The 21995-nt window shown below is 41.8% G+C and overlaps 2 protein-coding genes across 2 annotated transcripts; one reads left to right on the top strand and one right to left on the bottom strand.

The window, feature by feature from the left end:
* Positions 1-228: 228 nt before the first annotated feature.
* Positions 229-6009, bottom strand: naga (N-acetylgalactosaminidase, alpha). The gene is made up of 9 exons (XM_061091045.1): positions 5823-6009; positions 4939-5095; positions 4023-4163; positions 2793-3004; positions 2613-2707; positions 2364-2525; positions 1466-1663; positions 1174-1314; positions 229-754 (listed from the first exon to the last, which is right to left on the bottom strand). Exons 2-9 carry the CDS (start codon positions 5091-5093, stop codon positions 569-571), a joined length of 1290 nt encoding a protein of 429 aa, XP_060947028.1. The 5' UTR covers positions 5094-5095; positions 5823-6009; the 3' UTR covers positions 229-568.
* Positions 6010-9567: 3558 nt separating this feature from the next.
* LOC133024507 (adenylate cyclase type 3-like) lies at positions 9568-20074 on the top strand. Its single transcript, XM_061091642.1, has 20 exons — positions 9568-10224; positions 11210-11359; positions 13772-13908; positions 14025-14136; positions 14308-14435; positions 14742-14900; positions 14977-15136; positions 15314-15421; positions 15623-15699; positions 15813-15974; positions 16133-16220; positions 16427-16543; positions 17282-17553; positions 17741-17822; positions 18141-18299; positions 18976-19122; positions 19252-19368; positions 19475-19601; positions 19686-19810; positions 19892-20074. Exons 1-20 carry the CDS (start codon positions 9568-9570, stop codon positions 20072-20074), a joined length of 3267 nt encoding a protein of 1088 aa, XP_060947625.1.
* The last annotated feature ends 1921 nt before the right edge of the window (positions 20075-21995 follow it).

The raw sequence follows: 21995 nt of genomic DNA, 5'->3' as shown, positions 1-21995 counted from the left end.
GGATGATGATCAAATGGGTTTTAATCTTGTATCTCTCCTTATAAAGAATAAAGTCATGTTACTAAAGAATGATGTCTTAAATGATTAGGACAAGATTATTTAAAAATGCCATAAGAACCCAGTCTCATCAGGTAATAGATGCTAAATGCTTTATTTTTTTAAATGACAAACAGTCTGTATCTTGGTTAAAAAGTTATACGTATTTGTTCCAATGAATTCACAGAATCATTTCTTATTAAAATCATTTTAATTCTTCATTAAAATCAGAGCAGGGAGGATAAGGATACAATAAGGATTTTGACAGAATCGAAATTATTTTTCTCCAAAAAGAAAAAGAGACAATTAAATGTAAACATTCTTCTAAAAAACCAGTATGACCGTCATCATCCTTCCTTTATTTGAAAGTTAAGGATTCAGTTAGGCTCATACTGTATGTTCTGAGGCACAGAAACACTCCACATGTGTCCTTTAAACACAACCTCTCAAGTCATTGGGCTTCACAGAGAAGGTGAAAGCAAGAGGAAACTGTGACATGATTGTTCACTGATGACGTTCAGAAAGTGAGCGGTCAGAGGAAGATAGTGTTTAGATCATGGGCAGATCTCTGGCGTTGGCCACCTCTGTAGAATAGGCGTGGATTCAGTTTGGCAGGTGCTGAGACGTACCACATAACCACACCTGTGGGGTTCACCGACACCACAAAGTCAGTGGAGTCTTTCAGCGTCGCAGACTTGTTAGTGAACACATCGATGACCTGAGGAAGAGTAGAAATAAAACAGTGAGGGAAACTCTCCTGCTATATTCAGGCATGCATCACGTTAGCTACAGTATCTGTATTAATTTAATCTTGAAACCAGACGAACAAATTCATAAAAACTATGGACAGATTCTGAAAAAAATCAGATAATAAAGCTTTGAAATCCTCAAGGGCAATGAACAAATCTAGCTTGAAGGCAGCTTACAATGAATTACTTTTAAAAAGATGCACAGTATCTGAAACCAGTTCAAAACAAGATAGACAGCATGTAATTCTACAGAGAGCCTAGTAAAATGTTTTAATCTGTATCCTCAACAAAGCCAAACTCCTATGTATTTGTATACAGGTCTCCCTGCAGGGTGAGACTCTTGACAGCAACATCATCTAATGGAGTTGAAGACTTTTAAAAGACGGACCTTGTAGCTGCCACTTGCGTAGTTGAGTTTGCTGAGGGAAGTCTTGTAGCGGAAGGGCATGTCTGTCCGACGACTGAAGAACACCAAGGCACTGGCATTTTTGGACAGGGGGCGCCAAAACACCTGAATGCCACTTTTCTCCTGGTAGAGCAACATGGATGAGAAAATGTGAATACCAACAACAAGAATAAACATAATAATTACAGCAATGATAAGAGAAAACAACTGAGATCCCAGGTCATTCAAATCTTTCATCTCGAGAACTTGCAAGATCCATGCAAAAGTGTGTCACCTTTACAATTCGTCTTCCCTGAACGCCCAAGACGTCCTGGCTGATGCTGATGGCCATTTTGTTCTGTAGGATAACGCGGGCCTGGTCGCTGATGGTGCGCAGGTCATTGGACATGTAAAGAGGAGCGGCCATAATCGCCCACAGAGCCATCTGAGAGCGGGACTGGTCAATGCTGAGGCCAAAGTCTCCAATAACCAGCTTAAGAGGGTGAAATCAGAGAATCGAGGACAATGACATGAAATGGTCGATCGTTACTGTTGGTGCTTGTACCATCGTTATACTACCCTCTACCCATCCATCGTTATACTACCCTCTACCCATCCATTGGTATACTACCCTCTACCCATCCATTGGTATACTACCCTCTACCCATCTATCGTTATACTACCCTCTACCCATCCATTGGTATACTACCCTCTACCCATCCATTGGTATACTACCCTCTACCCATCCATTGGTATACTACCCTCTACCCATCCATCGTTATACTACCCTCTACCCATCCATTGGTATACTACCCTCTACCCATCCATTGGTATACTACCCTCTACCCATCCATTGGTATACTAGCCTCTACCCATCCATTGGTATACTACCCTCTACCCATCCATTGGTATACTACCCTCTACCCATCCATCGTTATACTACCCTCTACCGATCCATTGGTATACTACCCTCTACCCATCCATCGTTATACTACCCTCTACCCATCCATTGGTATACTACCCTCTACCCATCCATCGTTATACTACCCTCTACCCATCCATCGTTATACTACCCTCTACCCATCCATTGGTATACTAGCCTCTACCCATCCATTGGTATACTACCCTCTACCCAAGAGAGCATGCACTAAACAGTAAATATGTGGAAATGGTGTTATGTCAGATAAACAGACCATGTCAGGGTCGTTCCACCTTCCTGGTCCCGCTGAAGGTGACAGGATATCCTGGTTCTCGAAGAACCAGTCAACAATCCGCAGGACGCTGTCCCAAGAATCCTGGATGTCGCCATAGTTACGCCACAGGTTGCAGATCTCGCCCAACTGAGTGTAATTCACCTGGAAACATAAATCAGTCTCACCGTCAACAGGATCTTCAAATGTTTTCAGTGACATGAAATATGTGTAAAGACATTCCGCTCATACCTTCGGTGGCAGGCCTCCCTGGTAGGCGGGCCAGCTGCAGGAGTAGGCAATGGGGCGGCCTGTCGCATTTAAAGCCATTGACATAAGAGGGTAACCTGTCCAAGGAAGGAACGAGCATCAGACATCAGCAAATAACTTACATCTTGCTAACCACGATGTAAAAGTCACCAAAGGTCTCACCCTGCTCCTGCTGCATGACATCAGAATAACAGCCATCAAATTTCAACATGTCCACCTCCCAGTCTGCGAAGGTCTGAGCATCGATCTTGATCTTGTCCAGTGGGGTGCCAGGGTAGCCCCCGCAGGTGTGCGTGCCCATGTCCGCGTAGATCCCCAGCTTGAGTCCTCTGTCGTGCATGTAGCGTGACAGCTTAAGGATGCCTCCTGGGAATCTGAGGGAAGTGTGATAAACTGTTACTATTTGTTTAAAAAGCTCTCAATGGTCTTGCCTCTCATTGTATCACCGGTTTCTTAATTTGCCCCCAGGTCACATATATCATCCTCACAACCCTTTTCAGTCTCGTCTAAACATTTAAGGGACCAGCTTTTCTCTGCCTAACCCCACATGAGTTCTTGATCAACTTTCGATACTTGAAATCAAATTGAAAGTCCCCCCTTTTCAATCTTTCTTTTAATTCAGCTTGACACTGTCTAATGATTTTGTTAATGTCTGCCATTATTTTTACCTTCTTTGCGGTTTTCTTATATAACGTGTCTCTTATTCTTTATTTTTATCCCTTCTTTTGTTGTCTTACCTTTTGCAATGACTGTAAACAACTTTGGCTCAACGTATGTTGTTTTTTCACAAAGTATTACACTGATTAAGAGTGTAAAAATCAATGCAATGTTTTCAACTCAATGAATAGTGAATCAAATTGTTAACTTTAATCACTGTTTTTGTATAAATCATATTCTGCAGCAGTAAATTAACTCAACTGTCTCATTCAGAGGTCTCTTTTATAAAGTTTAATGTTAGGAAAGACTGAATTGCAATTAATTGAATTAACAATATATAAAAACAACGAGTTACACCTCCATTAACACATAAACTGTACATTATGGGTTTCCATTCACATAGTAAAGATCTAACTGTCCAAAGCCTGAAGCTGTTCATAACTGTAGTGTGATTTTTCTTTTGTGGTTGTGTTTGCTCACCCTGTGTTTTCACTTCCACTTTTCAGTGAGGTGTTTTTTATGTTTTTATCCCACTTGTGCTGATGCTGCGGTAATGCTGCTCGCAATTCAATCTTCTGGTTCATGTTTTTCTTGGTTATATAAACGCATGACTGTCATGCTGTCTCACCTTCAACAGTCTAATTGAGATGCATGCTTAGAAGTCACATATAATTGTGGAACAATGGCCCGTGTGTGGGTGTCTTTGAGCATACAGCGTGGATATAACACACGTACCTCTTTGGGTCCGCCTGCAGCCGACCCTGCTTGTCTCTCTCCATGGACGCCCAGCAGTCATCTATGTTCACATAGACGTAGCCAAGCTCCTTCCAGCCGTCGTGGAAGAGTCTGTCGGCCATGTCGATGAACAGATTCTCACTGGAGGAAAAGAGATCTCATTACAAGGTGTAAATAAAAATATGTCACTGTAATTTGATAAATGTATCGTTAGGTTTGATTAGTTAAGTTAGTTAATTACTGAAACAAAGTATTTGTAAAGAGATCTAAATGACTTTAAATTATATAATTCCCAATAGAAAAATCGAAATAATCATTTACAGATTCATATTTTTTATGTAGACTGGTGAATAATATAATGATTAAATACTTTATTTGTTTGTTCCCTCAAAACTGGTTTGGCTTCCAGAGCTCCACCCTCATTTATATCAAACAGGTTGCAATTAACACAACAAAAGCATCTCTCACAGACCACTCCTCTAATTAGTCACACGCAAGTTAAGTACACATTGCAAAATTATATCTCATATTGTTTCTGTAGGTGTCAAGTTAAATAAAGACCATAAAGAATGAAAATTAGGACCTGTGTCAGTTACGACAGAAGTACTAGGATAAATTCGCCATAACTGAAGATAAAGTGAAGTAGCCGTGGAGAGAATAACAATTAAAACATCATATAATCTCTCGTGCTACAGACAGAGACAGTATGTTTCCATAGTCGTGCCATGACTATGTGGCTCTTGTTTACAGCGTGCTGATATCTATATATCATTGAGGAAGAACAACAAAACATGCAGAACTCACAAAGTATGCAGACCGCCCGAAACATTTCTCAGAAAGCAAAAGATCTAGCATTACATGAATGTCAACATAACATGAGATCCCAGAGTGCTACGTTTGCGTTGTGTTGCCTTGCCTGATGCAGTTCTTGGGGTCATTGTCACAGTCAATATCGCAGCGGAACCGTTCCCAAGCCAACCAGCCCATGGGGGGGGTCAGCATCAGACCGTTGTCCAGGGCCAAGGTGGTCAGAGGGAGCGCCGAGGCGAGGAGAAGCACTGCCAGATGCATTCCTGCAGCAATAACGTCAAGATGAATGAGATGCTGCACCCTTCACTGCATCAAAGTTCAACAAAAGGTAACACATAAAGTTTCACAGTAGTGCTAAACCTGCTGTGCAACCCCCTTCTACCTATGTTCACTAACAGGATAAGTCAGGAGTTCTCACCTGACTGACTGGGTGTGACTGTTGCTGAAAGCAGCCATAACAGGTAGTTACATCTAGCACCAGTCTGTACATATCACCTGATCACATCCAGACTCAGCACTCACTACAGAAAACCCTAACAGCATGACAGATATAATGCCCGAGCAAATAAATACACATCACACCTAAGCCAAAAGCATGATCCTGATAACTTATTGTGTCTTACTGTATACTTTGTTCTTACTGTATATACTGTCGTTTTATGTCCAATTGTTTTTTTATATTTATGTACAGTGCACCAACCACAGCAAGGCAATTTCCTGTATGTGCAAATATACTTGGCAAATAAAATAATTCTGATTGTTTCATTTACCTGTTGGATTTAATGCAAGTGAATAGCTAACACAAATGGGTTGTCTTTCTATTAGATATTCCTGAAGTTATAAGTATTTTTTTTTTAATTGTTTAACAATGAAACTATAAAAATGTTAAAAAACTAAAATAGGTTTTTACAGGGGCACTTTAACAGTTTAACAGCCAGTGCTTCCTGGTTCATGTTCAAAACAACAGTGTGAAAAGAAGAGTTCACTTACTGTGGTTCTGCAGGTCGACGTGAAGCTGGAGGAGGACAGACAACAGCACGAAGAGAGATGCGTTCACGGCCCCTCGACTCGTCTTTTTAAATGCTCTTTGTCCTTCACGCAAATCACATGATGAACTTTAGAACATGTCGACCGCAGACGAAATAAACCAAAACTGCTGCGCGACAAGCAGGAAGTGAAAGTCATGTGACGTGACGTGCCAGTCAGCTGACCACACAGCAGGAAGCTAAAGGGGATCGAGGGGGCGTGTCCGTTTTTTTTTGTTTTTCACTCACCTCATTTTTTACTCATCCAAAGTTTATGTTTTCATATTTTTTAGACGTAACTTCATAATAATAATAAAACATGTATTTGTATGGTGCACTTTACATAGAATTTAAATGAAAGATACAGTAAAGATAAAAATGGCATCACACACATTGAAAGTGTTTCTGAACATATTTATTTATGTATATTTGTGGCTTTGATTATAGTTTATTAGTCCTTTAACATCTTTATTAATCAGTTCCAATATCTACAGCCAGGTTGTGATAAAACCTTCTTTAACTTGAATTTGAATTAATAGAGTCATCAGGTACCTATTTATAAATGTGAGCGAGTCATTGGTAAAAGGCCATTAGCAAATGTTAATCAATCACCAACCATTCAATGTAGATTTATGATAAACCATTAATAAAGGCTTCTACAGTAATCCATCAAGTTTGCAGTGGTATTAAGGCGTCTGGTCTAAATGTGGATTTTGGTCCTGCAGCCCTTCTCTGTACGCTATCGCAGCAAAACACTTCATGAAGGGGTTGTTTGATTAAAATTAAAGTGGTTGCTGAAAAAACAAATAAGGTGTCCTGTTAATCAACAAACATGGTAACCGCAAAAAAGGTTGTTATTCAAGATCTTACACTGATTTATAAAGTATTATTGAATCATTTATTAACCATTATTAAAGCCAGGTATAACAGCATGTAAAACCAAAATAGAATATATTATCATTAACTCTGAACACACATTTGTGAGATATCCATGAATTAAAGTGTAATGTTGTGGTGGTGAATATGGAATAAGTGAGTTGTTATAATCAATGTATAATCACTTAAGTACTTTCAACCTGTGGTGACTTATAGAACACATGTGAATTAACTCCTAACGTCCTGAACCCTCTCAGGTGTTTTCAGTGTGGCGTCGACAATCCTGCAAAGTGCAGCACGGCAGCTTTTGTGCTTGGAGAAGCTGCATTATTTGCAGTTGAGCTCCACATTGACTGTAGCTGTCGTTCTGGCTGCTGGTCGAGCCGGTTCCTCAGGCGTCTGAGTGGTGACGGAGACGTGCCTCCTGTTTACCTCGTCGCTCGTCTCTCTGCCAAGTGGCTTCCTCCTCGCTGCCGTGGCGATGAAGCTGTCGACCAAAGCTGGAGAGATGTTGCTGTGGTCAGCACAGTGGGCATCCTTGTAGTCTACTCATACTCGAATATTAACGACATGACCACAGCCCTTCTCATCCTCTTCACCATCCTCTACCTCAGTTTCGTATACGGGAGGCTGGGCGTCCTAATTGGGCTCCTCGTCATGGGATTGACCATCTGTGCCAGGTGTGCAATACAAAAGGCCGAAACCTAACACCAGGTGCAGTAGTCTGCTGGAGAGGATCTTCTTCTTCTGTGTTTTTGTAGCGATATTGGGATTCTCAGTAGGTTTAGTGGCAGGTGAGGCAGGAGACGGGTCAGAGGCAGAGGTGGCCGGAAAGGTCGCTGTGGGAGCTGCTATGATATCCTCATTGTCCTTCAGAGTTATTCTGCGACTCAGCTCATCCCTTGGGACTTCCAGCATGGGGAGGGGGGGGGGGGGGACGTTAGGAGCAGCCGCAGCAGCAGGGGTGTCACACAGAGCTAACAGTGTTGCAGCAAAAACAAGCGTTCAGGTCTAGAAAATCACTGTTAACAGTTTTAGGTTCAGTTGAGGTTCGTGCGATTCGAGCCGTGTGAGGCGTAGCACTGAAAGCAACTATACTGACGACATCAGAACATTGGGCTTGTTGCAGTAGGGGCATTTTGTTCTGGGTTTACCAAAGAGCCTGTTCCACACACAGGTGACTCTACAAAGGGGTCTTCTCACGGGGCCAGACCTAATTAAAGGAATCGGCATGGAGACGGTCACCGCAGCAGTGGCACCCATCGGAGCCGGGGCACTTGGGGCTGCGGAGTTAGGCACCGCGGCCCTGAGGCCACCTGGCACTGAAGGAGTTGTTGTGGCTGTATTGATGGCCTGGGGAAGCACTCTGATTGCAGGAAAATTACATTGAAAATGATGACGCTATCTTTCTCTCCTGCCGGTCACTACAGTCATGTGCCTGGACACAGGGTCAGATATATTTTTTAATGTTTATTTAATTTATTTATTTTGTAAAGACTGTTTGTTATTTTTCTTTTATCGGCACAAATGTCTCTCTCACTGCTCATCCAAGTGTTATGTTGCTCTCTCTCTCTCTCTCTCTCTCTCTCTCTCTCTCTCTCTCTCTCTCTCTCTCTCTCTCTCTCTCTCTCTCTCTCTCTCTCTCTCTCTCTCTCTCTCTCTCTCTCTCTCTCTCTCTCTCTCTCTCTCTCTCTCTCTCTCTCTCTCTCTCTCTCTCTCTCTCACTTCCCCATGCTGCTTCCCATCGTCCTTCACAAAAACATTAGTAGCAGAAACATGACATCACAAAAAACAGCAACAACACATCAGTACCAATATAAATATACAAATAACAAAAAACCTAACAGATATATATTAATAAAAATGAAAATAATTTCTCGCTACATTATCTTCTCTAAGATAATATGATACTCTTCCATTAGTCCATGCTTCAATGTTTTGTTTCCCCCAATGATCTATAATAATTTGATAGTGCTATAAGTGTCCGATCCCAACTGACGTTGGGTGAGAGGCAAGGTGGACTCTGGACATGTAAAAGAAATGTTGCAATTTAAATGGTTTTTTATCATAAATAACAACATTAAAAATGTTAATGTGGTGTATTTACTAACTGTTGCCATATTATTCTCTGAGAAAAAGGAAGACTGATTAATAGGAAACATAATAAACTGTTTATTGTTGACTTAATCACCTCTTTTCCTCTCTTCTTCTCACCATCACCTCCCCAGAGGTGGCCACAAGCCGAGGTGGCCACAAGCCGACTGTTACTTTGGTTTTGTCTTAGCAACAGTAACAGAGGATTTGGTGTTCAGAGAAGGGAGGAGGGGGGAGGAGAAAGAAGGAAAAGACGGATATCAGAAGACAGAATAGATCAGAGTAGATGTACAGTATGTTGTGGAGAGCTCGCAGTGAATAGAAGGAATATGGGTTTGGTTTGAGGAGATGATGTGCAGCGTGCAGATGGACGTCCAGCTTCGGCTCACGGTTCTGAAGATGTGCATTGGCACCAAGAAGAGGATGCAAGAGGGGTTTCCTCCTGAAACCACCGAGAGATAAACAGCACTTCACCTGCATGGAGAAACATGGTCATAAACTCTTAAGGTAAGAGACTTTTAATGGTGGATTTGAGGTGACACTTTTGGAACTCTTCACTCTGGAATGGGATTATCTTCTGCATTGAAAGCACATTACCTCCTTGCACTATTCAAACCATGATCATGTCATTATCTCCAAAGATGGGACACATCACAGCTTCTCCGTGGATGTTGTCACCCCGTGCGCCTCGGCACCACTAACTCAGTATTACATGCATCAGGAGGATTGACCCCACCATCATGTCTGTGAACCGGGTCCACCACACAGACACGGAGCAGTCTGCGGACGACTCTGTGGAGTACCCCGGGCAGGAGGGCCGTGCCCGGGAGGTCACCGTGCTCCGGTCCAGCTGCTGCCGCTGCCTGCCCCGCGCCGTGCGCCTCACCTTTACGCCCCAGTCTTTGGAGCGGCTTTACCAGAACTACTTCCGCCGCCAGAGACAGGACAACCTGCCGGTTCTGGCCATGTTCGCCGCCCTCTTCAACAGCTTCATCATCCTCATGTGCGCGGTGGTGTACACCGAGGACAAGCTGGCCATGGTGGTGGTGGCCGCCGTGGGCCTGGCCGCGGACATCGTCCTTTACGCGCTGTGCTGGTTCCAGAAGCTGCCCGCGTCGCCGGTCTCCCGGGGAGCGGTGCCGTACGTCCTGTGGCTGATGGTCACCGTGCATGTGCTGTGTTACATGGGACTCAACTATGAGCGGTTCCATCTCGCCGGCGACTCGGTGGGCTGGCATGCCTTCTTCAGCTTCTCCAGCTTCCTGACGCTGCCCCTGAACCTGGTGCCTCTCCTGCTGCTCACGGCCCTCTCCTCCGGGATAAACACCCTGGTGTTGGGGGTGATCGTGGCCCAAAGGTTTGAGGACAGCCTGCAGGGGCCCATGCTGGTGAGACAGGTAAATGTGGCGTCAAGATTGCACACAGCAAAATCTGTAGTGTTGTTTTTTCAGTGTTAATATTTTTGAGTTGGTGGGTGTTGATTTTAGAGTTTTTTTAACACCACTAGTGTTAAAAAAGCTCTGCAAGCGTTGTCAATCAAGCGAGTTAAATGTTAACACCTGTGACTGAGTTAGATTCACTTTAGGTGGAGTTGATCATAAAATATGGGAGGAGCTTCACCACAAATCTCTGCACCCAATGAACCATAACAAAATCCCCGGCTCTCTTTATCAAGAAAGGTGTGAGACTGACCCTCGGTCTCATTTTAGTGTTAAAAATACATTTTAATGAGTCATAAAATAACACTATGTATGTTAAATATTAACATTCATAGTGAAATGAAATAACACGATTTTAGTGTTAAAAATACACTTTAATGTGTCATAAAATAACAATATGTATGTTAAAAATGAACACTCACAGTGAAAGGGAATAACACAATTTAGAGTTAAAGGTGCACTTATGTGGTGTCATAAAATAACACCAAGGGTGTCAAATATTTATCACTGTTAAAGAGTTAAAATATTAACACTTTTCAAAGTGTAATTTTAACTCAGAATCCGTGAGGATTATATAGACTCAGAAAAAGTGTTAAATTTAACACTCTGTGAGTTGAATTAACACTCCCGATTTTGCTGTGCATATGGCTGTGGGTCACTTCAGCCAATGATGCAGAACTGCTGACCTATTGTAAAAGTATACTCATATCAGTGCTGACTGAGCCTCTCTTGGTCAGTGTCTTGTTTCACCTAGACAAGTCAATAAGTCTGTTTCTGAAGATGTTTAGGTCAGAAAAATGCAGTTACTTAAGTAATTGATTAATTTGGAATGTACAACGTTTCAGTTCAGAGGTTTTACACAAGGTTTGAATATAGATTGTGAATCTGTTTCAACATATATAGACACATGGCAACAAACACTACATCCTCTGTGCCTCCTCAGCTTTTCGCCAACATTATGCTGTACCTGTGTGCAGCCATGGTGGGCGTGATGTCGTACTACATGGCAGACAGGAAATACAGAACGGCCTTCCTGGAAGCGCGTCAGTCGCTAGAGGTCAAACTCACCCTGGAGGAGCAGAGTACCCAGCAGGTAAGTGGGGCACACACACACAGACACACACACACACACACACACACACAGACACACACACACACACACAGACACACACACACACACACACACACACACACACACACACACACACACACACACACACACACACACACACACACACACACAGAGACACACACACTTTTCTTAATGAGGAAATAAATCGTCCTATTTTCTCTGTGTGCCTGTGCAGAAGGACACAAATACGCCAGTGAGGTAGAACACCCTGTGCTCCCTAATTATGGAGTGTTTTGCATGGAGACCGACTAATAGGTTGATTAGAGAGACGGTTGTTTTCACCTGCAGAGACACCGTCACGTCAGGGACATGACACACTGAAGTCACTTTAAGTTCTGTGACAAGTTGACAACCAATACAACCTTGAGCAAAACCATAATAATAACTATTTAAAAAATAATACATTTTATTTTTTATTATTATTTAGTATTTCATTTCCTTTTGTGTTTGTGCCTTTATCCATATTTTTCTCAAAGGTCGCCATTTTGTCTCTTTCTATAATAGTGTTTCTTCTTCCATCCCTCATTTTGCCGCTCCTTTTCTCTATTCGGACACAATGTTTATGGTTAATTTGCTAACAACCGAATTATCTTAATTTACTTAATTGAGGTTATGGCTCTCCAATAAGAGGTTGGGCGGCACGGTGATGTGGTTAACACTGTTGCCTCACAAGCAAGAGAGTTCCCAGTTTGAGTGTGCATGGAAATTGACCATAGGTGTAGTTGTTTGCCTCTGTATGTCGGCCCTGCACTGATAAAAATTTCCAGCCTGATCTACTAAAAAAATCAAGACAACTTTTTGACTCAAAATATAAGTTACTTCTAGCTAGATTGGTCGATGTATGAACTACTTAAGTTTTTCATGATCATGTGGGTGATGTGACCCGTCGCCATGGTGGAAAGTTTGAACCAAAATAAAGCTCCGCCTCCTGACCTCAGACCACATTAGGCACAGCCTATGGCAGAGCACTACGCAGGTGCATGAAATCACGTGACTCCCGCCAATTTGCAGAGTAAATACAACAATAAAATGTTTACTCGACAAATTACGTTACTTTACTAGGAAAATTAAGCTGACTGAATTACAAAAGCTGAGTAGACCCCACTTGAAAACTCAAGTTATTCAACTAAAAAGAAGTACTTCATACAATGACCAGTCTTGCTCGATGTACATAATAATCTGATGCAAAATAATTTTTCTTAGTAGATCAAACAATACTTTTCAGAGAAATATCATGGTAATGAAGTTACCTTTTTAAACCTTTTTTAAAAAAGCTGACATTTTGGTCATTAGGTAATCAAAACTAACAGCGTTCAATATCTACCCTTGAGATTTTTAGCTATTGTGTAAAAGACAATATTTACATTTACATGCTCTCAGAATCACTTTTATCAGTGTGATCAATGTGGGTGATGTGACCCGTCGCCATGGTGGAAAGTTTTAACCAAAATGAAGCTCCGCCTCCTAAACTCTGATAACAATAGCCACAGCCTATGGCAGAGCACTACGCAGGTGCATGAAATCACGTGACTCCCGCCAATTTGCAGAGTAAATCCAACAATAAAATGTTTGTTGCATGGTTGTATGAAAGAAGATTAGTTGAGATTACGTAAATACATATTGTTAAGAAAAATAATAATAATCTCTTGTATTTTCAACAGATGCAGATTAAGTTGACAACTTTATATTTTTTTGTAGAACCAAAAACATACATATTTATTGTTAATATCATAGATATAATTGTGTTACATTTACATGCTCTCAGAATCACTTTTATCCCTCAAAGGAAAAGAGGTATATAACAAATTAATGGATGGAAATATGAGAATGGAGTTTGAAGGAGTGAAATTAGAGTTAAGGCATCAAAATGGTTTCGGTGAAATCATAGCAAATTATGAGCAAACGTTTTCACAGCCATTTTATCCCATTATATATTCCCTCCCGAGCCACCTGGAAAATTCATCCACTGCTTCAATTTAGTCAATGATAATGTAACATACAATGTCTGCAACCTTATATTCATTTAATTATTTAACTCTTGCTCTATTGTCTCTATGATCCTGTCAGTGACAATCTGTGAAATAAAGCGAGCAGACCTGTGAGAGTTGCTTAGGCGGGGGCGGATAAGATGGGGATATGCAGACAAGGATGGAGAGACAAAAGGGAAGAGACTTTGGAGGTTAAATTCCCAAAGGGTTCTGGGAGAAGACAGATAGAAGCAGCCGACCAGAACATGTCTGACCAGTTGACAGGATCTCTAGAGGATCACTTTACAGCCTTAGTCATGCATTTGACACACACACGGAGCAAATTATTCTTCCTGTCATTACCATCCAAAACTCCGACTTTCCTCGACTGTGTGTCCACATGCAGGAGGAATTATTACTGTCCATCCTGCCCAAACATATCGCTGATGAGATGCTGGAGGGCATGAAGAACCAGGCCGATCAGCAGGAAGTGCAGCAGCAGCAGTTCAACACTATGTACATGTACCGTCATGAAAACGTCAGGTCAGCTACACGAAATCACACAAATCCAATCCTTTCGTTCTCGGGTGGGTTTAAAGTCAGGATGTCGTGAGAGGGTTTTTCAGTGTCTCATTGCAACATGCACGCTTTTACTGCAGTATCCTGTTTGCTGACATTGTGGGCTTCACCCAGCTGTCCTCAACCTGCAGTGCCCAGGAGCTTGTGAAGCTGCTCAATGAGCTGTTTGCACGCTTTGATAGTCTGGCATCGGTGAGTATCCGTGTGTATTTCCCATTTTTTCTGTCTGTCCTCTTGTCCAATAAACATAGCGAGTCACATTCAATACATCTGGACCTTTTATGACGACTGATACGCAGTTTTTTCCAGAAACTTGATGTATATGTAACGTGTAATTTAAATCTACACTCACAAATTTTACAGGATCATCACCAACTGAGGATTAAGATTCTTGGCGACTGCTACTATTGCATCTGTGGTCTTCCTGACTTTAGAGAGGACCACGCCGCCTGCTCCATCATGATGGGCCTCGCGATGGTAGAGGCCATCTCGTAAGTAGTGACTTTACTTTCACACCTAAAACAAGATAATAAAACACAATTTAGAGACAGTATTTATTTGTGCAACATCACGAATGTTCAATCAATTATGGAGGAGTAAAGTAAGAGAGAAAGAGAGGTAACCGCATTTAAATAATTTAAGGAGAGATAGATGGGCGCATATAGCAAAGCACTTTTGGAATAAGGACATGGGGATTCTACAGGAAAGACCCTTACAATAAAAAATAGGAGATGTTTTTTGTCTTAAATTACTTCAAGGACACCTCATTGATCCTCTGCCTTTCCCGTCTGTTCCAGGTACGTGCGAGACAAGACAAAAACCGATGTGGACATGCGTGTGGGCGTCCACTCAGGCAAGGTGCTGGGAGGTGTGCTCGGTCAGAAGCGATGGCAGTTCGATGTTTGGTCCACAGACGTCACCGTAGCCAATAAGATGGAGTCTGGAGGGATTCCTGGGTAGGAGAGTTAATAATAAACACATTTGGCCGAGCGCTTGTGAGCTTTATTTTAAATTGTTTGTTGTGTTACACAGGAGAGTGCATATATCCCAGAGCACCATGGACAGTCTGCATGGAGAGTTTGAGCTGGAGACGGGGAACGGTGGAGAGAGGTGCGAGTACCTGCTGGAGAAAGGCATCGAGACGTATTTGGTTCTGGTGCCAAAACCGGTGGCAAGTGGACCGAATGGAAAAGTGAGTGGATTTAAAGCCGTTCTCATTTTATTTTTCAGACCAAATATCCTTGTTTCATTCAGGCTATGTGATTAATCATTCACACACCTAATGTTTCTCTTAAATGATATCTAGAAAGAGTTTGCATCTTTATTAATGTAGGAGTAACAGCGGTTTGTCCTGCTTCTCCCCCCTCAGTCACCCAGCAGACTGTCCAACAGAAATTCAAACCAGTTGATCAACACTACAGCGACCAATGGGAACGCAGCCTCACCCCAGTCCACACCCACTGAGGGTAAACAGGAGGTGAACTGCCATAAATGTCTTTATTCATCATGTCGTCCATAAACCTGTGTTGAAAATACACCTCTTCATATCAGACCTCATGGGGGAGTCACACGTATCAATAGAAACACACTTATTTATAAATATTCTTTGAAAAATCTCATACAGTAAAAGCACTTGATAATCCAACCAATATCGGATCTGTGTTTTTCTTATACTCAGAGGATTAAGATGGTTGAGGAGCAAGTGATCAACAGGCGACTGCAGCAGGAGCTTCTGGAGAGAGAATCCCGACAAATGTAAGAAAACAGGTGAAATAAAAAAGTTGTTGTAAAACCAGAGGAGGCATAAGAAGGCTGTTAAAGTTAGTGAAAAAGCCGTTATGAAATGATAAACCCTGTGTCTCTCGCAGATTGAGGGAGCATCAGATCAACCCTGTGTCATTGCGTTTTGTGGACGGAAAGCTGGAGGAGCATTACTCCTCAGAGAAGGAGAAGCGGAGCGGAGCGGCCTTCTGCTGCTGCATGATTGTTTTGTTTTTCGTCACGGCAATGCAGGTGCTCATAGATCCACAGTGAGTTTGCTCATGTGACACTTATACGTGAAAATTATACACACATAATTTGATCGAAATTCATGCTGACTTTGAAAACTGCCCAAACTTTATTCTGGGGCCATTTATTTGTTGGAAATTGCTAAACAATTGGCTGAAACTGTGTGTTCTTGCTCTAGGTTGGCTGTGAACTATGTGACTTTCGTAATAGGAGAGGTTTTGTTGCTAATCCTTACAGTGTGCTCCATGGCTGCCATTTTCCCCAAGGTGAGAGAGCCAAAATGATTGTCTATGGTTGTAATGATGAGAAACAGAATGTATCTTTCTTAAGATGTGTTGGATGGGCCAATTGTAAAACCTCAGTACTGATATGTGAAATTAGATTTATGATTTCAGATTGAGGTTCATTTTTAATTACAAGCAGCATTTAGAAGATTTGCATGGACACTTATATAATATTTGTCTTATCACAGATGTTCTCCAAGAGGTTGGTTTCTTTCTCAACGTGGATTGATCGCACCCGATGGGCAAGAAACACATGGGCCATGGCAGCCATATTTGTTCTAACCATGGCTGTGATCGCTGACATGGTAATGACGTGACCAGATTCTGATACATTGTTTGCATGTGTGTGTGTGTGTGTGTGTGTGTGTGTGTGTGTGTGTGTGTGTGTGTGTGTGTGTGTGTGTGTAAGTGTTTGAGCATGTGCATGTTTTAGGATTGGGAAATATATTTATTTTTATATATTGTGTGCCGTATGTCATCACATCACCCATCTCCAGTGGGTGTGTACGTCTCTCCAGCTGTGTGTTTCCACCTTGTCCTCATCAAACTATCACTGGCTTTTATGTGTCTGACTACATGTTCCCTGTGGGGTCCATTAGCCGCCTGTCTTGCTGCCTGCTGGTTCATGCGGCATGGCCCCACAGGAGCAGACTGTTACACACACCGCTGCCTTCAAAGTCTGACAGGAGTAGACGACTCCAAAGTGAACATTCATTTCTCTGTGTTAGCTGTCACGTTAAGGTGACAGTCAGACTGAAAAAAAAGGAATTGACTGTGTTTTACTTGTGCTATTGTTGCCATGGTGACAGCTCCATTCACGCCATATTGTATCAACGACTAAGAATACGAATTATATTTTTTAATTTGTCTTTGCCATGTTCATGTTTAAACACAATGAAATTAGGAAACATTTAGTGATTTAACTATACATTTTCATTTTTTATTCTACAAGTAAATCCAACTGCATCCTGGCTTGTAAAATGAAATATACACAAGAGTTTTTCCCTGATAATCACTCATTCTATTTCTCTCTGATGCTGCAGTTAAGTTGTGGCCCACCAGACATCCGGGTCGTCAACAGCACCTCCGGCCCCATCTTGGAGTCATACGGTGACCAAAGTTGTGCAGAAAATCCGAAGCACTACAGCTTCATGGCCGTGATGTCACTCATCGCAACCGCCATGTTGGTGCAGGTCAGCCAGCTGATCAAACTGGGCCTCATGGTGCTGGTTGTGACGGCAACTGGAGCCGTGAATATCTACAGCTGGAGGGACATTTATGACCTTAACGACTATATACAGTTTGCCTCCTACAGGTGAGAAATTGGTGAAACGGACGACAATGAATGATGGATTAGTATTCAATGAAAATCTTGATTATGAATAAATACATTTTGTTCAACCGGGAGATAACTTTTTTTTGTTTTCTATATCTAAGATATGTGTTCAAGCACAAAGAGCTTACTGAGCTATTGCTAAATTGTTGTGCCTTTGTGTTGTCAGATCGTCTATAGTGCCGTCTAAGTATCTGATGACCATGATGATTATCTTCATGATGATTGGTTTCTACTTCTTCGCTCACCATGTAAGTCACTGTGCTGCCCCCTCCCCCCTCCCCACAGGATTTCCTCTCTGCTCTTTGCAGATGATGTGATTCTGTTGGCTTCGACAGACCAGATTGATGGGTGGATGGATTGATTGGATTGTCCTCAATCTTAATGTCTTGCCAACTTCCTTGCATCTTTTTCATGGTGTGTGTGTGTGTGTGTGTGTGTGTGTGTGTGTGTGTGTGTGTGTGTGTGTGTGTGTGTGTGTGTGTGTGTGTGTGTGTGTGTGTGTGTGTGTGTGTGTGTGTGTGTGTGTGTGTGTGTGTGTGTGTGTGTGTGTGTGTGTGTGTGTGCAGCTGGAGCGTCAGTCCAGGAAGCTGTTCCTGTGGAAGGTTAGCGTCCATGACCAGAAGGAGAAAGTGTTTGAGATGAGACGCTGCAACCAAGCCCTGGTCATCAACATGCTGCCCGAACATGTAGCCCAACACTTCCTGGGCTCTAAGAAGAGAGATGAGGTACATATGAGTTAAAGTATTATTTTGATGTATACGTGTTTTAGGGCAGCAAGTAGAAGCAGTGGGATTCATACATTTATCGGATATAAAACACACTAAACGGTCCCTGATAGTTCCCTATAGCTGTCATACATCCTGTCTATATTACACTCAAATGTAATTGTATTGTCCAGAATAGTTGCCAAACGCTTTTAGGACTCACTGTACTGTCAGAAGAATATTAGGAACATATAAAACCAATGTACATGTCCTTCTTCTTTGACATATTCAACTTTTAATTTTTCCATTAAACGTTCAGTGTTAAGAATTTCACCTCACCCTCCCCTTCCTAAAATAAAACATCACTCCAGATGTAAATATAAAGTATTTAAATATAAAGAGCTCATTCTAGTGTAAAAACAGCAATTTGTACAATGTAGGTAAACCACACTAGTAAAAACATCCCTAGGATTATTCAATTTCTGCCAAAAGATCCCTTTCACCTAAAGTATGGATGGTGCCATATGTGACACCTCAAATGCAATTCATTGTGTAACAGTGCCATCTTGTGGTTTATTATCAAATAACATATTAGTGCCCTGGTCTTTTTTAAATTTTTTATATATAATGAGCATTATCAAAGAAATTAATAGAGATATACATTGAGCAAACTAACATGTTCATTCATTATTTATAGGAGCTGTACAGTCAGTCTTATGATGAAGTAGGTGTGATGTTTGCTTCCATCCCCAACTTTTCTGACTTCTACACGGAAGAGAGCATCAACAATGGAGGCCTCGAGTGCCTCAGGATACTCAACGAGATCATCTCGGACTTTGACAGCGTGGGTTCTGGCAGTATTTCTACAAACAGTGGCATATATTGCGATTTAGCTCTTATGTGACAACTAGTTAGAACAAACTGACGACAGTTTAAATGCCAACAACTGTATGATGCCCCCTTTCCCCAACAGTTGCTGGACAGGGACGAGTTCCGCTTCATCACTAAGATCAAGACAATAGGAAGCACCTACATGGCTGCATCAGGACTCACTCCTGAGAGCAACACCAATGGCTACAGCAACCGCAAGGTGTGACACCTCTACAGCTTCTACCTTTCAAATACAGCTTGTCGCAAATAGAGCAATCAGCCGCTGATGATGGTCATCATTGAAAATATATCCTGTTGTTCCACAGCCAGAGGACCAGTCTCTGATTCAGCGCTGGCAGCACCTCGCTGACCTGGCAGACTTTGCCTTGGCCATGAAAGTCACCCTCACCAACCTCAACAAACAGTCCTTCAACAACTTCATGCTCCGAATTGGTCAGTGTGTGTGAGTGTTTGTTTGCGTGTGACTGTGTGTTTGTCTGTGTTGTTTGTTCATGTTTCTTTGGCGATCCCCCTCAGGTCTGAACCAGGGAGGAGTTCTGGCAGGAGTGATTGGAGCTCGTAAACCTCACTATGACATCTGGGGTAACACAGTCAATGTGGCCAGCAGAATGGAGTCCACCGGAGTGATGGGAAACATCCAGGTAGCAAACACACACACACACACACAAAGGCACACTGACATCTTCTTTTATTTCCCTTAAACTTTCTTTTTCTGCCCTCAGGTGGTGGAGACCTGTTACGACATTTTGAAGGAGTATGGCTTCCGCTTTGTCCGAAGAGGGCCTATATTTGTGAAAGGGAAAGGGGAGCTGCTGACCTTCTTCATGAAGGGCAAAGACAATCCCAATAGCAATGGCATCCTAGGGACCACTGCTCTTCCACATCAAGTTGGGGACGTTTCTTGACTAATTTCCCCAGAGGAAACGTCATGAACACGAGGATAAGCCTTGGCAGGAGGACCATGGTGCTCCATTTCTCTCATATACACATTTTTTAGACCTTTTATCTTTTTCATACATAACTGTAGCAATGTAAAGCTTATGGAGGTAGACCAACACAACAAAATACTATTATGAGAATTATAACGGTGAAATATAACTTCACCCACAAAGAACTTTAAGAACAGAGGGATTTTGTAGCTGTACATATTTCAGGGATACACTTGAATATCTCACATGGCTTCAGCATAAAAAATGTGTACTTGACTGATAGAGCTCTATGTGGATTACAAGCTTGAAACAGATGTAGATAAATTACTTTCCTATGTTGTTTTACCTGTAAGCCAGGTTTTTTTAAATAATTGAGGTTGATCAAACTGTATTTATACTGTGTTAATAAAAAATGTTTGCACTACACTTAAGTTTTGCCATGGGATGGTTAATTTAGATGTTAGTAGTTGTTGAACACATGCAGCTTTTATGTGGTATGTGTTATGAGGGGTCTGGTTTGATCAGGTAAGGATGACACGATGACACATGTAAGATTTGTAGTCACAATTAGTTTTGCTGGGGGAAAATATCTAAATTAATTATCTATGCCAAAGACACCGGAGGCATTCATTATTTTTTCATAAATTTAATCTGATTGGTAATTTGAACTGATTACTGTGATAACTGATCTAATTATGAATACAATGGAATATTCTTTGGCCACTTGATGCTTGTTTATTCATTCATTCGTTGATTAATTGATTAATTTGCAAACAGAGTCTGCTACCAAGAACCAAAGCAATTGCAACCCAGCTCTTATTATGCAGGACAGCTATGACAATTTAAAATATCTGCAATAAAAAGGGGCCTATTTAGTTAGTGTTTCTTTCTATATTTTTAATTTTAAATGATCATATATGTTAAATGATAATCAGATCAATTATAATAAACTCATATCTTTGGATTGTGGAGTGTTGGACGGACAGAAACGGACAAGCAATGAAACTACTGCTCTATAGAACAAGGACAATTAAATTAGTTCTTTCACAATTCATGTAAAACCGAATTGGACTTGTTTCATATGTAATGAATACTTAGAATATTATATGATAAAAATACATTTATTTCATATAGATTTCCATATTACTGTGTGGGAATTGTTTTCAGGCAGACTTCCAGATAAAGAGTCACAAGCTAGTGGGAAAAGGTAGACATTTTATTTAAACATTTATTTTTCTCTGGTTCATTCTAATGACACTTTTGTGATATCCAGTATACATGCTCCCTTCCTCCAGCGACTCCCCCTATTCCCACAGCCGAGCACCAACCGGATCCCTAACACACATACAGGTATCCTTTAAGATAGCTTACTGGGACTATGTACTCAGGCACAGGTTTACACAAACCACAGGCCTAACAGAAAACTGATTGATCCAATAGAGCCAACCAGGATCAACCCAACCACCCCAATCCTCAATTATAACAATCACCCCGTCCCCCGCAACATCGGATGGGTATGGAGCTCAGCGGATGGTGTATCGGACATAGGGCACTTCCACGTCTTCATCATACATGTCGTCACAGCATAGCTCTAACACCAGGGCTTTCACATGGTTTCTCAGCTTCTTTTTGGACACCTTAGTCACAATCTCCGTCAGCCTATGAGATAAGGGAAAATACCATTAGAGCAACAAATTAAACACAAGCATTTAACATAACTCTGTAAAGTTATCTCCTCATGGCAGTTCCAGTCTCTCTCTGAGTTTTTCAGCAGACAGGAAGAAGGAATAGAGCATGGACACAACCTGAGAAAGCATGGTGACCTCCAGCTTGTACTTTGTCTAATGAGCGACAGAAGAGAGATGGGGTTTGTTAATTGTAGGCCAGAAATCACATG

This window comes from Limanda limanda, chromosome 18 (genome assembly GCF_963576545.1).
Source record: "Limanda limanda chromosome 18, fLimLim1.1, whole genome shotgun sequence".
Classification (NCBI taxonomy): domain Eukaryota; kingdom Metazoa; phylum Chordata; class Actinopteri; order Pleuronectiformes; family Pleuronectidae; genus Limanda; species Limanda limanda.
The sequence above is the reverse complement of the archived record's forward strand: the minus strand, read 5'-3'. Positions and strand labels throughout refer to the sequence as shown.